We start from the raw sequence: 18,374 nt of genomic DNA on the forward strand, positions 1-18,374 counted from the left end.
ATTTTGCCAACAAATATTTTATTAAAGTAATAACACGATTAAACAATATTGGTAGTTTAGATTTTAATTAATGTAATATACACATTTAAGTTCTATTTTTAAATTTATAAAATTGTTTTTGTATTACATTTAATGTGAAACGAAAGATATTTATGAAATTTAGAATGGTACGTGTTTTATTAATTAAATAGAGATTAATTTTTCTTGTAAAAAAATTGATCAAAAAGTGTTAGCAACTTTTTAGAATAGATATTTTGTGCAAAAGGAACTTTAAGTAGCTATTTATGTTTATTATTTTCACTGTTATTTTCTTAAATGTTAGAAAAATCTATCAACAAATTATTTATAATTCAAATTACTATACTAGCTGGTTAATTATAAACTGAAAAAATTGAAATCATAATTTTTTATACGGGCATAACTTACTAATACGAATTTATATTATTTAATTAATTATCTAAAGATGAGCAAGTGAGACATGTTGAAATTCCTGTTGTCTTTATATCATATCAAATTTTTTTTTTTAGTATTTGAAAAATTTCTCATTTTCAAATAATTTCAAAATATAGGTTCCTAAAATAATCTAGAAACTTGGTGGTTGTATATGATAATAACAATATTATGATTAATGTCTGCAGTGGGGTACATACTACATAATAATATTATTCCGTATTTGTATTTATCTTTTGAATCTCGGCAAACCTTAAACTATGTCTATTTCTAGTCAGTCTCGTGGGCCCAATTAAATGCCTTATATAACGTACACAGACCATTACAGTCCGTCGTAAAACGCATTCAGATAGAGGATTATTTCATCGGCACCCTCGTTGACGGTGGTGTTCGTGCGCTGAGAAAACCGCTCGGAGTGATAAAAACCGGAAGGTGCGTTACGATTTTTATTTCCGGTTAATGGACCATTTGCTTACTGGTTACACGCGAGCCACGTTACATAATATATTATTATTGTTCGCCTACACTCGGCTGTCAGGTGGGACATTTTTGGAAATAAAAACGTCTTGCGCTTTAGTTTGCGCGCATCAATCACTCGGTGCTGGTCAGGAATATAATATATATGTACACGTGTATACGGTGTATGGACGAGGTGCCCCCGGAAGTAGTGGTGGCGATTTGTCCCCTCCGGCGCAAAAGTAACCGGCTGATTAGTTCGCTCTGACTCAGACCGTCCCTCTCACACCGGGTATAGCGCGTCGTGTAACCCATTTGCCGTGCTATTTTCCCCACGCGCTAGGAGTTCGCCCTCTGCCTTTCGAAATTACTTTCGACACGTTTTTTTCCATCCCCTTTCCTTTCCTGTACACCTTCTTCTTTTGTGGGCTCGTATACTTTTTCTAAACGCAATTCGGCGCTATTCCAAACTGCAAAAAGGACGAATGAAGACTTACATATAATACAAAGTTCCCCAGAATTTAGAGGAAAAAATACAGCTATACTATAGCCAACTGCACAATATATTAATAATAAGGATATATAGTATATAATAAGTCGTGCCTAATCAATTTTGTTTTAAACTTTAATTAAATAGGTACATAGTATTATTTTTAGACATTCTGAGAATAATATAATACAATGTCGTTCTATAAATTAATAAATTATGTAGAACTATAATTATATTGTATTGCACGAGGGATAAGATAAAATTAAATTAAAGTCGAATTTACTACAATTTATTTAAAAGATTTATAGTAGGCACTAATATAACATAGTGACTTAAAATAAATTTATTTTGTCAGTTGTTTATTTTATACGCCGAATACATACTCGTATAATATGTTAGTATATACTGACTGGTGTGACTGAAAAAGACAATCAATAGAATAAAAAAAAAAACTGTGTTTGGAGGTATGAGAGTTAAATAGAAATATAAGGGATGTCTGGCTCTGTCTTTTTCAGGAAACTTTAATGTTTGTTGTTCGAATGTTTTAAGATGGAAGCAAACAAACACGTGGATGAAGGGGAGATGTGACATTATATATACGATAAGTTATCCCTGCGGCTCTCTTGGGATTTGCGTACACCCAGATGGGAGGGGGGAGACAAGGTATTTCGCTTCGGTAGTAAAAACGCTTTTGCCCCACTACCCCTAGGGATCAGTGGGGATACGGAACTTTCGTAAAATTATATATACCATAATAACGGGTTTTCACGACAACGAATCGTTAGGGATTAGGACTTTTAACGGGAAAAACAGTAAAAAAAAACCACCAAAATGGACATTAAGCTATTAAACTACATTATTTCTACTCGAGTGAGTATCGCTGTGTGTGGTCCTTTTAGTGTTACGAAAATGGACAAAACGGGCATTACAATTTTTGTTAGATTTAGTAGTTTGTTGTTTAGTTTACCCATCTACGAAATAAAAACGAATGACGGTAATAATCGCTTTTTTGAACTAGACAATAATAAATCCTCAGGTTAAAATTAAAATGTATGCAAATACCGATTTTTATGTAAAGTATTTATAAAATATAACACATTATTATAAACATGGACTACATTTTAAATACAGTAATAAAGTAGTTATATAAACATATAGGTACTATAATTGTAAAGTATAATATAAATGTATAACAATAAAAACAAAATAAATAATATTCATTTTTGTTATCTATATATTTTTTTACAAACTATAAATTTTAGCCATTTTAATAACGGCAAAATTTGTTATTCAATTAGTTTTTTGCTGGTCGTGAATAGAGATTAATTTTAAACAGATGTAGTCCAATAACCATCGATGTTGGAAAATATTTAAAAACTAAACAAACATCAGATCATTTTTCTTGTTTCATATTCAATTAATGAATAATATTATGTACATTTATATTACTTTAAGAGTATAGCCAAGGAATAATATTATTTCAAATAACTGAGAAACCACTCGATTGAATTTTGAAGTGATACCTACATCAAAACTTTTAAAAAGTTATTCACTAGATTATTTACAGTAAAAAGGGGGTTTCGTTTAGAAAAAAAAAGAAGTTTGTTTCACCACAATATCATCAAAAATATATTTTCGATTGATTTTTTAGCTACTTGTGCGTTCAAATCGTGTAATTCACATTTCAAAATGGTTGTTTTTTTCACACGCGGTGAGTAAAAATATATCGTCTGGAAACGGGCATATATTTACGCTAATAAAATCATCAACAGCCGTTAACGTTACTGTACGCGGTTATATTCGAATGCGCGTATACCTATATTAAATGAATCGCGCGGGGGGCAGGTTTAAAATGTTGAAGCCGTTGAAGGGTTTCTTTAATAACTATTACAAAGACTTGCTGGTTCTCCGCGGCGCGGGCGATGTCAGCCCGTCGTCGTCGTCTCGCGCATCGCAAGTATGTGTAAAGCCTCGTTCCGTCTCGTTCGGGGCTCCGGACGGTAATCCACTAATCCCGCCATCCCTTAGCTCCCCCCACCATGGCCGTTAATCCAAAACGCGTGCTGCAAAGCTAACCACGACTACCCACCCCCATACCCGTGTACTTACTGCTATATATATATATATATATATATATATAGTGTCCACACACTCGTGCACACACTCACGCACGCACTCGTGCACGCACACACGTGAACACGCAAACACGCACACAACATCGTGCTTGGATTACGACCCGGCAGAGAAGGGTATAACGCTGCGCCGCTATTCATCAACCCCGCCGACGCGTCTATTGCACCGCCACCACGAGGTCGTGTCACCGCCTGGATCAACGCGGGATACTTTCGACGGCGCGGGGTTTTTATTAATCTAAATTTTGGCATTGATTTAGGTCCACTATGATATAGCTGGCGCGCGTATATGATACACACACACACACACACACAAACACACACACACACACACACACACACATGCGCGTGCGGTTGTGATTCGTTTAGGGTGTAAAAATTACACACTAGGTGGTAGGTCGGGTCGGGCGATAATTTCTCGTCCGACAGACACGATGCGAGACAGTCGTAAAAATATTTAATAGGTATATTGACGCTAGCCCGATGATGAAAAAAATTAAAAAAAAATAATTTCGACTTGAAATTTGCCGTATTATCAATGACCTAGAAGCGGGGCAATAGTGAGAAATACACTTTTACAAAAATTATATATAATATACATCGCACCATAATAAATGCGAGCACTTAAAACTTTGAACGAAATATTTTATAATTCAATTTTATTGTAAATCTGTTTGTGCAGTAAAAATTAAAATTAAAAATATGCTTCATTTCCGTTTCCATGGAAAAAAATACGTTTTTAATTTTGTATAAAGCTACGCGAAATTATTATTGCTAAATAATTAAGAGATTTTTACGAATATAATTAAAAAAAATTTTTTTTTTTATTATGCATTTATTTTTTTATTTAAAAGAGTAATTAATAATTTAAAGATTTAAAAATTTAATGCTTCATTATTTCTATATTTGAAAAGTAATTATTAGTTACCGTATCTGATTTTATTATTACCTATTTTTTTTTTAATTTAACATAAATCATGTTTATTATAATATCTGGCTTTGTCGTTATAGGATATCATAACGTTTTTGTTAACTTGTGATGAATTAATAATAGATGGATATTCATTGTAATCAGTTGTAAATTTCAAAGTTCATTAAAAAAAATATTAATTACAATGTTGAGAAAATTAAAATATATTCAAATTTCATCTATAAATCTAACCAAAACCATAAGGGGATTAAAATTTATTATTTTATGATATAGACATTGACGTGTGTTGTAATTTGTAATCGTTATATTTTTGTAGACAAAATATGATAAATTGAGCAGTAGTGTACACACAAATTTCCAGAAGAGAAAGAGTATTTTATTAAACCAATATTTACGAGTATATAATATATATTTATACCTACCTACATAATATTTTATAAAAACATTTTCACGTTTTTATAGAATTGAACTCCCTGTGTATAGTATACTCTACTGATATTGAGTTACGTTTAGGGTTGAAAACTAATCATAAATTATGGATTCCTATATCCAACATTTATTTGTGAATCAAATATTACTTTAATTATTAGTTATTACCTACTAAACATAATCCAATAACTTAATCTCTTAGTTTGTTTTTAATATTTTGAAAGTCAGAAATTTATATTTTATGTTATACCATACATTTTTAGACAAAAAATGTAATTTATTAGTAGTAAATTTATATCTCTTGATAACTTTATTTTGACAAAATTACTTAACATTAAAAATATTGACCGTATCCGCAATAATGCAAATGTTTTACTCGAAATCAAAAAATGTTTACGCATTGAGTTTATTAACTTCTTTAATTTAAATTTCTGATATATAAATATGTATTATTTAATTCTTTATGTTAAAAACCCTTAAGTTCTAAATTATTGATATAGTTTTTAAAATAGAAAATAAACAATTTTTATGCTCAAAAAGTTTATTTCTTTCATAGTTTTGCTAAAAATAATCTTATTATTATTTATTAGTATATATTTTTTCCAGAAATAATACTAAAATAGATTTTTTATATTTTACTTAGAGTACACTAAAAAAATATTGCTTTGAAAATGTATTTATTTTTATAATAGCGTTTATCCACTATTCAAGTCATATGGACTATTTGTGACTTTATGTTGGTTTTTAGTGTATTATTACTATTATTAGATAAATGGAAAAATAGGCAAACCAAATGAGTGATTTACTAATCACATAATATGTTTTATAAATTTAATATTAAAAAATAATGTTGGTCCTAATACTTATAAGAACTTTTGTGCAATACAATATTTAAAGACCGTGTTTTCTATGTACTTTTCTTTATAATATCCTCTCTAGTCATGGCAGCCACTTCACCGGTCGAATTCCAATTAATGTAATCGCCACGGTGCCCACTTCAACAACAATAATAACAATTTATCAATAGCAACGCACGGTCTGTGTCGAGGGTTATTGAATTGAAAAATCCATATTTTTATTGAACGTGGACCATACGCCAAACGAAAAGCACTCGACGGTGTCGTCTGAAACGCGCCTTTGATGGTCCCATCAGATGATTAAATTGTACAGACTTTTGAACTTGTACCGAATGAATTTGGGGTGGATTTTACTTTTTTTTTTACTAAACTTATTCAAAATAGTCCCCCTCTATCGAGTTCATAGTAAAACGAAACCTCTTTAGTTTTGACTTTCCAAGGTTGCCCCGACCGAGTCAAATTCCACAAAGAAACTAACCCTTTCGGGCGACCGAATATCGTTGAGATACGTAGGTACTTAATGGATGAACATTAAATCATATTACATTTTAAAGGTATGCTGTTTACAAATAAAAACATTTGGTATAAATGTGATAATTAAATAGTTCAAATAATATGCAAGGTAGAATACGTCAAAGATAGAAAATATTCTAGTATTCTAAAATATAATATACGAATACTTAATTATTTATATAACATATTTTATATTCATTGTCGACATTTTTCATTAAACGTTAGGTAATTTTTAGTGAAAATTATTGATTTATACTTAGAATATTATAAACATTTTAAAATATCATTCATTTGGTTAAGATTTTTAATTTTTGTTTCGTTGCAGAATAAGGAATGTGTTGAATGTTGTACCCCATGCGTCCATTTGAATCATGATATGTGATTTATATAATACATATTTATTTGTTTATTTTTTGTATCTGTACATTTTCCTTCAGTTTTTAATATTCATGGTGCTTTCTACTACAGAATTTAATCTAGTTGATATTTTAGGTTTAGGCTATAACTATGAAATTCTCTGTACTTTTTTTAATAATTCGGAAAAATCTAGCAAAAACAGGAATATTTATAACAGTTTTCATGAAATACAATTACATTTTTTGCCGCAAAATTTAATGAAAGATTCCTCATAAGTTATTTTTAATGTTAAAAAAATAATAATAGTTATTATTAATACCTACCTAAATTAATTTTATGAACGTATGAAGTTCAAATGTCGAAAAAAATAGATAGCTAAACAGAAAATAATGTTCATCACACATCAATTGTAGTTTGTAACTGTTGTAATGTTTCTTTATACCTTTCTTTCAAATATTGCCAGTCTGTTGTAATCACATTTCGTTCAAAAAATATTGATCTTTGAAATTTGGAGCATTCCACTATAAGTTATATCATCCTTTATAAACATGATGATTATCACTTTATTTTGCATTACATTTTATTATAGTTATAAATTATAACTAAGTTAGTTCAAATATGTATCTAACTCATAGTTATAATGAGTTAAAAAAAAATAAATATATATCTATTACTCAAAAATTGTTATTTTCTTTAATATATTAAATGTTCACATAATTTAAATCGTTTAAAAAACATTCATTAAATTGAAAATTTTTTGAATTTTAGTTTATTCGAAGTAACATAATTTATTGGTATTAATAATATAAGTGCACTTTGTAACACTATACTTTCTGATTTTAGTAACTATAAATTAATAATAAATAATATTTATTCGAAATTATTGATACATATTATATTTTGTATTTTGAACAATATAATAGTATGTAAGACTCGTGAAAATTATACATTTATAACATACGTTTATACGTATAATAAACAGGATATTTCCAATCAAAATATCGACACTGTTTTATAAATAATATATATTGTAGTCCTTTAGTATAAATATTTTTTTCTATACAATAAATTACAATGCGTGTGTCTTCAAAAGTGTTCGTTGACGAGTTGTAATAAAGAATACAGCATAATAAACCTACATATTATAGTTACCAGTCGAGTAGCATTCGAAAAACGATCGAATCTGTTAAAATATTCAAAAGGACTGATGGAAACGCTGTTAAGCTTTTCTTTAGGGATGTTTGTTGTGCAGGGGACATACATATTTAATACACCGGTCAGGGGTTTATAAAATGTACATGTAGTATACTCAGAAAAGAAGCCTACAAAAATACTAGTATCCTAAAATTTTTTTTTTTTTTTTGGTGTAATATCCATGAATATATTATTACTTAGCATTTTATGTTCGCAATTAATTAATATTTAACTTGTAATATAAATTGTTAAATTCATAATATTTAGGTGAATGCGAAACATTTAATTTCTAAGATTAACGGAAGAGTGTTACAATTTCGAAGAGTAACTTTGATGTAATATAATTATTTTGTTATTGATATAATATTATAACAATTATTTAAATATTGGTATGGTATGAGTATAATTATATCATTATAATCATTTAATTATTGATATAATATTATTACAATCACAATAGTTATTTTTTGCTAAATTTTCATTTAGCGTGGTAGATTACCGAAACCGGAGAACGGATTTTGTTATTTGGGGTCTTGTTAGATTCGCATTGACTAGAAGTGCTATGAAGATTTTCAGAACTCTATCTTCAATCATTAATTCACTACAAAGCTATAAAGCTTAAAAACATAAAAAACGGCCAATAAAATGTGTTATAATTTTTTTTTTTTAAGCTCTGTAGTGAATTCACTGCACATTTCCTAACCAATGTGAATCTAACAAGATCCCAAACAATAAAATCCACTTTCCGGTTTTAGAGATCTATCTCACTAAATGAAAATTAAAATAAATTATATTATACATAAATATTGCATAGAATTAATACATTTCTAAAAATTGAAAAATCAAGAAAGTTTACAAGCCGATCTCTGACATTCCTAGCATCTTCTGATTCCAATTTGTGTTATATATTTACTTTATAATGATATGTGTTTTTATTATTTTTTTTATAGTATTTATTTATTAATTTTATTTAATAGTTAAATATGTTTTAGAAAATTCATTAGGTATTTTTAAATGCTTTTTATCAAAAAAATACTTTGAAGAATTTGAGACTAAAAAATTAAAAACCAATACTTTTTATGTAATATAATGTTTTATTCAGGTCAGATAACAATATAAAATCACGATCAAAAAACATTTTTATGACTAATTGTTCACGAAATAAGCAATTTGTAGTCTACTACTACTTACTTTAACATTCTAGCCTCTAGGATTATAATTTATAACAGTAAACAAGTGTAATAATTGTATTAACTGTTATTTTTTATTTAGTTACAATAATGACATGGTTATAAATTTCAACAAGATTAAATAACAACTAGATAATAATAATAATAATAATAATAATAATAATAATATTATTCATACAAAGAAGTGTATTAGTAACCTATAAAATAATATACCATTAGTACTTTACCATAATATTTACAATCATATTTTTAATGAAAACAAATTAGTTATTTTCATTAAAAATTATGATTAATTTTATCTAACATGTTTAGACTAATGGAAAACAGAGTAGTCCTATAAAATAAATAAATACAATTGCTTAATGTTTGCTTAGATAAATTTTACATAATTGTTTTCATTGATATATTTTAACATTAAACATAATAAAATAATAATAAAAAAAAAACAAGAAGGACTTATTTATAATATTCTTTAAAATTAAAAAAAAAAAAAACTGATGAAATTGGTAACAACTTAATAAGTTTGATATTCAATGAATTAAACATTGTTTCAAACAATTTACGAAAAAATAATTTTAGGAATTTAATTTCATAAAACACATTGCCATCGTTATTTGTTCATTTGTTTAACAATAATTACTGTAATATTCTACATATCTACGCAAAATATATTTATAAATACGAGACGGACATAATAGATGAATAGCTAAAGTCATCGATTATAAGAATCTACGTTATTTTTTAAATTGTTTACAAGATAAAGACAATAAATTAAAATAAAATAAAATGTGAAACCATAGTTCACTGTAAATTTTAATATATTCTAAATAAACGTTAATCTATATATAATTTTTCTTAACCTAAAATGCTTAACATATAATCCTTAACTAACAATAATTTCGACCAATGATATGTATCGAATTTGGTTTTATGATATGTATGAACTTGGTTGCTTACACAATGAAGTGTAAATATTATTATAGGCATAATAATATTAAAATGTATTTAACATAAATATGTATAAAAAAAAAAATAATTGATAAAAATAAACATTTTTGTACATGTTTATTAATATTAATTAGTATTGCTAATTTATATACAACTTAGAATTTAATGATATGTGTTGATATGATTGGTTACCCCTTAAGATAATTTTATAATATCTAATTATTTTACTTATATACTAATGAACTAATGTATTATAATAATATAATAAATATTAATTGATACTTGAAAATGTTTAAGGCAAATAAGTTGTAGGTAGTCTATACCGATTGAATTTAATAGTTTTTATATTATATAATATGTGAAGCTAATATTACAAGCTCGACTTTTCACATGGATATGTAATAAGTGTTTATAATTGTGCTTGCATAATATTATATTTCAAGAGTTAAAACTTTTAAAATGTAATTGCAGTTGATATGTTCAGTTAATTATTGAGCATTATGAAAGTACGAAAGATTTATAAATTATTTATATATCTTAGTGTATTTACTGTTAATGTTGAAAAGTGATAAATGATATTTTATTAATTTTCATAGTCTATAACAATATTATTAAGACTATCAAAAATAACAAAATATCAACAACCATTTTTATTTTATGGACAACGGGTAAATATTATAATCTAAATAATCTAACTTAATAGAAACGTAAGCGATAATTGTTAAATTTTGATGGTTTTTAATTCACTTACAATAAAAAAAGAATATTTAGTATTTAAATATTTAAAAAAGAAATTTAAAATTAATTTGCTTATATAGTTATATACGTAGATTACATTTTAACAATAAATTTGCTTAATGTAAATGTATAATAATTGTCAGTAAATTATTAATTTATCTTGAATACGTTTAATATTTTTTGTGGTGGTGAATGAATTATTAAAAAATTAGTGTTAAAGTAAGATTATTACTTAATAATAGGTAATATTTTATGTTTCTCGTCAGTTTAATTTATTTGATGTATTGTTGTATAATATAGATAATACAATTACAATGTTAATTTTAAGTAATCGTAGTTTATGCGGTACAAATTTCATTAATAGGTATTACATCAAGAGATTTTAGAAGAATTTCATACAAGGTACATTAAAACATATTATCCAATTGATAATAATTTGGTGTTTCAATAAAAATTAATTAGATGATATAGAATGTCATTAATTTTCTAGCTCAATTTATATTTATTCAAATATTTGATCTGAAAGTTAAATTAAGTTATTTATGAATGCAACAAAGAAAATACACATTTTCTCATAAATTTAAATTATAATTTTTTTTTTCTATATAAGTTAATTGTTTTGTATGTTAAATTGGTATTTATTATCTAATTTATAATAGATGCTCAATTACATGATTTCAAATTGTAAAAAATATGAAATATTCAAATATACTGAATACTAGTCATAATATGTATAATAAGGTAATAATATTATAAATATTCTAAATATTCATATTTCCCCTTAACACTCAATTAATATTTCATTGCCAAAAAATAAATAAGGAACGATATAGACCATATAGCATAATAGGGTTTGCTCACCATTAATTTTAAACTTGACGACTACACGATATAATATTGCTTAGTCTACACATATAATTTGTATTAAGTCTTTTTTTTCCGAGAAACTATTAATTAAAAACGGTAATGTCTGATACTAAGCATCTTACGTTCTATTTTAATAAAGATCAATAGTTTTCTCGATTAATCATTTTAATGCTGTTGCCTAAATGGATTCCTATCCTGTGCTGGTTGAGATGGTCTTCTAAAAGGATTGGTATCTTGAGGTTGGTGGAATGTGGCATTTTCATTTTCAATTGCTACATGACCATCCATACTAGTTTCTGAGTGTCCTTCCATTCTACTATACTCATTATTAACTGGTATGGGTTGTTCTTGCATAGCATACGTTTGATATTCTTTATCTGGAGGGTCAGCCATGAGTATATTGGCTTCGTTCTGGAACGGCTTGAAGTCATATATATTTCTTAGCCTCATCAATGCTGGAGCATATGCTAAATTGGAAACTGCTATGATGATATTCAACCAAGTGAAACCGATCATTTCAACTACTTCACCAGCCACTATAGGACCAATGGCATAAGCTAATGAATACGAAATATCGGCAATCGCGTAAATACTACCATAAACTGAAACGTATCGAACGTCTACTATGTATCCAAGAGTGGGCAATATAGCTGTATCCACTAACGCGATTCCAAAACATATAATGCAGATAGGGATCATCAGAACTTTATATGAGGTTGAGAAAGGAATTATTAAGCAACTAAGGCCTTCAAGAGATAATCCAATAGCCACCATAAGCCATTGATAGTTTGGGAACAATTTTGATAGCTTTACTGTTAGTATTACACCAAACACATGTGGGAAAAATGCGGGTAACCATATCATCCCCATTTTCCAGTTGTCATGAGTAATGTGATCTTCCATCCAAAGGGATATAGTAGGTTCTAAAAACGCGAGTGCAACATTTGACATCATCAAGGCTCCAGAGCATACAGCAATATATGGGTCCATAAAAAGTTTCCATATGGGTATGGTTGGAACTTTTTTCAAATGTTTTTGTTCTTTTAGTTGTTGTTTTATGGGTTTCATAACTAGAAGTAACATTAAGCCATCAACGAGACAAACAAATGCTAGTATAAGAAATGGAATTTCTTTACCCGCAAATTGATATAAAGCGCCTCCAAAAGGTGGTGCTACTAGACAACCGAAACTGATGAATGCTAATGCAATTCCTAATGCTTGAGCTCTTTCATTTTCTTCGGTAAACCGATCAGCTATCATTGCTAAGCCAGATGTATCAGCGAACGCTGAACCAACTCCTTGAAGACTTCTAGCGATAAAAAGGACGGAATAACTTCTTCCGCATGCAAATATCGAGGTGGATAGGAACATAATGGATAAGCCAATCATCATTGGTATATCATATCCAATACGATCGATTAGAGCACCAGAAAATGGATTCACCATAAGTTGTACAATTGCTTTGGATGCAAATAAGACTCCAGTTGCTGAATCTTGTCCATGATGGGATGGCGGAGTGATCGGATCATCCGTAAAGTTTACTCCCGTGGGGATTTCACCCCAAGAATCTACATACCTCAAATAATCTGGTATGATTGGCACAATTACCATGTATAACATGTTGTCCAACAACAATGCTATAGACACGATAACTAGGATCAGTCTTCTTTGAATAACTGGCTCTTGAATCTTCTCCCATAGTATTTCCTTAAGCTCGTTGACTTCTAAATTAATAAGTGGCACTTGGAACGTGCCTACAGCGTTCCAACACCGAAATAGTGGATTCCCTGATGGTTCCATGATGAAGGTTCTGATATCACATTACACGACCTCCCCCGATGAAACGATGATGGAACTCACCATGATTGATCCCAACCTTCAACAAAAAGATACAAAATAATTGTGTTAGAAAATTAACGTAAAACATCAGATGAAAAATAATGAGTGTATCTCATTGCAAAGGTATGAAATCCATCATGGAAAGTTCTTCGACAATATAAACAAAAATAATATATTAAATAAATATGGAATCTGCACCTTTGCTGTGAGAAAAACTTTAAGAAAACTAAAAAAGTGATTCAAAATAAATTATTATGGTAACATACAGTTTTCTTTGCTAATAGTATTTAAAATTATTGTTACACTTAATAATATTATTAATTTACTTATTTCCATATTAAATCACATAAATGTATATTTTTAGTTTGTACATAGCAATATAATCGGATGATATTGTTATTAATGTTTAACATTAATTTAGTGTAAAAGACGTGATAATTATAGATGCCACATACTCCTGAGGGCTTAGGTGTATTTAAAGTAACAAAGCTGTCAATGAAAGGGACTGTCAATTGCACGCGTAACCTCGCGGCACAAACGATTCTCTTTTACATTTTGAAAATAAATTACATGGTTGCTATCATAATGAACCAACCCAACTACTACCCTTTATAATTGAGTTATGTTATGAGAAATATAATTATTTTTTGGGCCAAATTTAACACTATTTTTGTTTTATTCAAGCAACACATACGAGGCATCATGTATTGCAAAGAACAGCAACAAATAAATGTAATATTTAATTTACTTATTTAAAATTCATATAGAATAATTTCAATAAAAAAAATATATTGATTTAAAAAAGAATATATACTTTTACCATATACATATATATACGCTCATACAATATAATAAATAATTTAAAAAAAGATTTTAAATGCAGTATGCATAAATAGTATATTTATGTTTAGTCATCGTTTCCCTTAACAATGATTGTTGTGTTTATTTTGGTCCCCCGCAAACATTTTAGCCAAGTTTATAAAGACATCCACTATAGTCAATACCCTGTCTCATTATTTTTAATGATGCAATTTGCTAATTAACCGGTCACTATATACTTTGGAAGGGAGCGACCCTCCTAGTATGTTTCGTTCATTTTAAAGGGTTTGGGTGTCGATAATGTACGTGTTTCTTTACTTGATGCAGATTCGTTTGATATAAAGAAAGAAAAACATCAGTGAATTTGTATATGTAAAATAGTTAAGTTAAAAGGGAGAAAAAATCTTCTATCTATTTGGTATTTCACTAAATTTTCTAAAATAAGATAAATTTATAAATCAAGAAATATAGTTTTATCTATCGCATTATGATTTATTATTAAGAACTCAAATCTATTTTTATTCTAAAAAATGTATGTTATTAACAAATTTAAATTTAAAAATAAATAATAATTATAAAACAGATTAAATATTAATCAAAATAATTATTATTTTGAAATTCAAACAAAATGAAATTCAATTATTGACTAAACATAAATTAAATTTTATGAAAATAAAACTATTTTTAGTTAAATCTATAACCTAATAAGTGTTTAGAGAAAATGTAACAGCTAGACCTCAAATAAATGGATTTTTTTGATTTTTTAGTATACTATTTTAAAGCAAATTGTCAATAATTATGAAATATTTAAATTATTTTTGTATTCCTATGTAATATTTGTATTACCTAGTAAATAACCATATTTAGCTTTTCAATACATCTTATTATGAACAAATTAATTTAACTTTATTATAATTCAATTATATGGTGTATAGAAAAGCCCATTCACTAAGATTAATTTATAATTATATTTAATATTAAATATTTATACAACATATTTTGCATATTTTAGTTTTGAGTTTATTTAAATAATAGATATTAATTTAGTAGATTTTCTTTTATTACTGAATCATAATTTTATATTTCAATTTACATACTGATTTTTACTTGCGTTTGTAAGACGAAATTTTTATACTAAATTATGCATCAAAAGCATATCTAAACTTAAAACTATATTATAATATAATCTATATATTATTATAATATATAACTGATAACTGTAAATATATAATATATATATATGTTACTAAATCTGTTATAGTTAATATAAAATGAAAAGTGTATTTACTTTACGTTTGCTGATTGTTTAGGACGATTAGATATAAAAATGTATTCTACGGTGATTAATTTAATTAATTAAGTCGCTAATATTATGAAAAAGTTTGTTCACAATAAAACAAACCTAATAAAAATTAATTAAATTTTTAACACTTTAAAAATATAAATAACTAAAACACTTATTTATAATTTTATAAATTGAAATAAGAACGATTAACTCTACCCACCTATGAAATAAATTAAAAGCTGTTACGCTCGCATAACTAAAAATAAAATTACAATTTTAATAAAATATTCTGTTGGAATGTATTGGGTTGGAAAATTTGTTTATGCGAACTTTGAAAAGGGGTAGCTTATTCTTAACCTGATGGAAAATATTTTTTTAACCGTGCACATTTAAGTAAATTTTATCACGTTTCAAAAATCCGTTGTTCTGCTGAAATTAAATCAACTACCTACTTCGCTTTTAACATAAAATAGGCGATATTTTCTTTTCATATAAGAAATGATTATTTTTTTTTTAAATCGATCAATGTAAATTTATTTTATATTAAAATATTGATACAATTATTGAAATCATTTTTAGAAAATGCGTACGACAACTACTTTTTATCTAATAATTAAATAGACAATTAAAAATAAAATTATTTTTTTGAAAAATGTAAACGATTTTTCAAACGTGTATTATTTCAAATACCTATGCTATAGGCATATTTATTTATTTAAATTATATTATTATGTATCTAGGATAAAGAATACGCTAATTAATATTTATATACTTATTGCACAACGAAAAATATATTATTATTATTAGTAACATTATCGTATACGGATATTTTATAAAATAATATTAATGATTAACGGAATTTTTGAATGAATAGTTGAATATTTTGATTACAATTTATTTATGAAAGGTTTAGCTTTAAATTACAAGTAGCAAATATTTGCGCGGAAAGCGTTTTTAAGAATATAAAATAAATAAGTTACAGTTTAAATTATTTAAATTATTAAGTATTAATGATATATCTAGAAGGATTTCGATAATTTTTTGTATGTCTGAAGTAATATTTTTTAAATTTAATGGAAATAACGTAAATAGTCTAAATATTAACTCAAAAAAAATTTAACCATACTTAATTTATTTAAAAATTGCTAATATTTAGTTACTTATCTGTTACATAGGTAGTATAAATTATAACTACTGGAATATTAAAGTATTCATACTTTTTTGTTAAAAATTATTTTTTTTATATAATTTAATGATAACGGTTATATATAATCAATGTTAATTAAATAGTATGAATACTAAGTGTACTAATGTTCATTTATATTATAGTTAATACCTTGTTCCAGTTATATTGTTCAACAAATTTAATACTCTTTGAAAGTTTAAAATATTTTATGAGATTACCCGAACAGTTAACGTTTAATTAATATTAATTTTTTAAATTATTTTTTTGAATTTGTAATAGAATTTTACCTAGAATAATTAGTTGATATAATATCCATAGCAAACAGCTCACAATTCAGCAGTACAAAAATAAAAATAATTTCGAACTCACGTTAAATAGTAAACATTTTCGAATTTTGAAATACTTTTACTAGATTTTTCGAAAAATTAAATATTTCAATAATAATTTGTTCACCTGATAAATATAAAATATAAGTATATCTGTTTATTTTTACAATAAAAACTAACGTACAATCAATAAATGTTATGATAATAATTTTAGTTTTGTTCTATATGAATCATCGTTATGTACACATAGAATAATCAAGCAAAAGTAAAACCAATTGAAATATTCGGGGTGTGTTATACGCGTAGTAAGTATATGTTTTAATTTCTCTGTTAAATCGGCACAGTACTTTAATGTGACGAAAAAAAAAATAACTTAACATTAATATTAGACATATCTTATGCAACGCTTTCTCCACCGCGACAGATTCCGTTTAAAAGTATTCTATTGAGATGGTATAGTAACACGTAGGCACCTATAATTAAAACTCGTCTGTGAGCTTATATTACGTGCTGTATATACAGTGAGCATGATACAAGTTATGGAGCTCGCGTAAACGAAATATCTTCTATCGATATAATATGTATGCATGTAAACGTATAAAGTTATTTTTACGACTGAATTGCTGCACCGACGGGATCGACATTTGTTTGCGCAGTGACCAGACTGGGGCGGCCACTAAGATTGCCGTTGTTAGGTGCACCTAATCAACCCCGCGCCGTGGCTCGTCATCGTATTATAATATCTGAAATACGCCCGCGCGAGAGGGTCGCCTATTCGTTATACAGCCCTCGTATACATAAAACGTATTATATCGTCGTCGCATGTTCAATTTCTCGAATGATGCCGTGACGGTACGCACTTAAACTTTTCCTCGGTCTTTCCACCTCGTTATTCCCTTCCCAACATATTATATCGTGTGTGTGTGTGTGTGTGTGTGTGAGCGAAAACTACGTTTTACGACTCATTCTCGCCTCACGAAGAAAACAACGGTCGGTCTGCAGAACGTCGGGGTGGTGCAAAATATCTTTGTAAACTCGGGACGTGTATAAATTAATAAGCCGAACGTCTATTATTGTGCGCTCATAGATGTCGCCGTAATAAGACTGGGCGGAAACGCGTTCGTCTTTGGAATACACCTTACATCTGCGGTCTATATCAGAGTGCGGTGAGCGCCCGCAAATCGTCACGAGTGGTCTATATATGACGAGCTTGAGTGGAGGGGGATGAAACGAGGTAAGTTCAATAGTGATCGATGGATAGGTGAAGACAAGTGTTGGAGATTCGATAGGACCGGTGTCGCCGTCGTTACAACGTAGAAACGACACTCGATCATCCGATCGCGGGTTTTCGTTCACCTGCGATCCCG

The 18,374-nt window shown here is 27.7% G+C and overlaps 1 protein-coding gene across 2 annotated transcripts in view; it reads right to left on the reverse strand.

Moving 5' to 3' along the window:
• Positions 1 to 18,374, reverse strand: part of LOC113550929 (vesicular acetylcholine transporter) — a 59,372-nt gene that overhangs the window by 35,977 nt on the left and 5,021 nt on the right. Inside the window, exon 2 of one of the 2 annotated variants that reach the window (XM_026952900.1) lies at positions 11,403 to 13,428. The exons of the other annotated variant lie outside the window; for it this stretch is intronic. Within the exon in view, the coding sequence (XP_026808701.1) occupies positions 11,718 to 13,352 (1,635 nt within the window). The 5' untranslated portion in view covers positions 13,353 to 13,428 and the 3' untranslated portion in view covers positions 11,403 to 11,717. Of the gene's footprint in view, positions 1 to 11,402; positions 13,429 to 18,374 lie in introns of those variants that run through there. 2 annotated transcript variants of the gene reach the window in all.

Source organism: Rhopalosiphum maidis, chromosome 4 (genome assembly GCF_003676215.2).
Source record: "Rhopalosiphum maidis isolate BTI-1 chromosome 4, ASM367621v3, whole genome shotgun sequence".
Lineage (NCBI taxonomy): Eukaryota > Metazoa > Arthropoda > Insecta > Hemiptera > Aphididae > Rhopalosiphum > Rhopalosiphum maidis.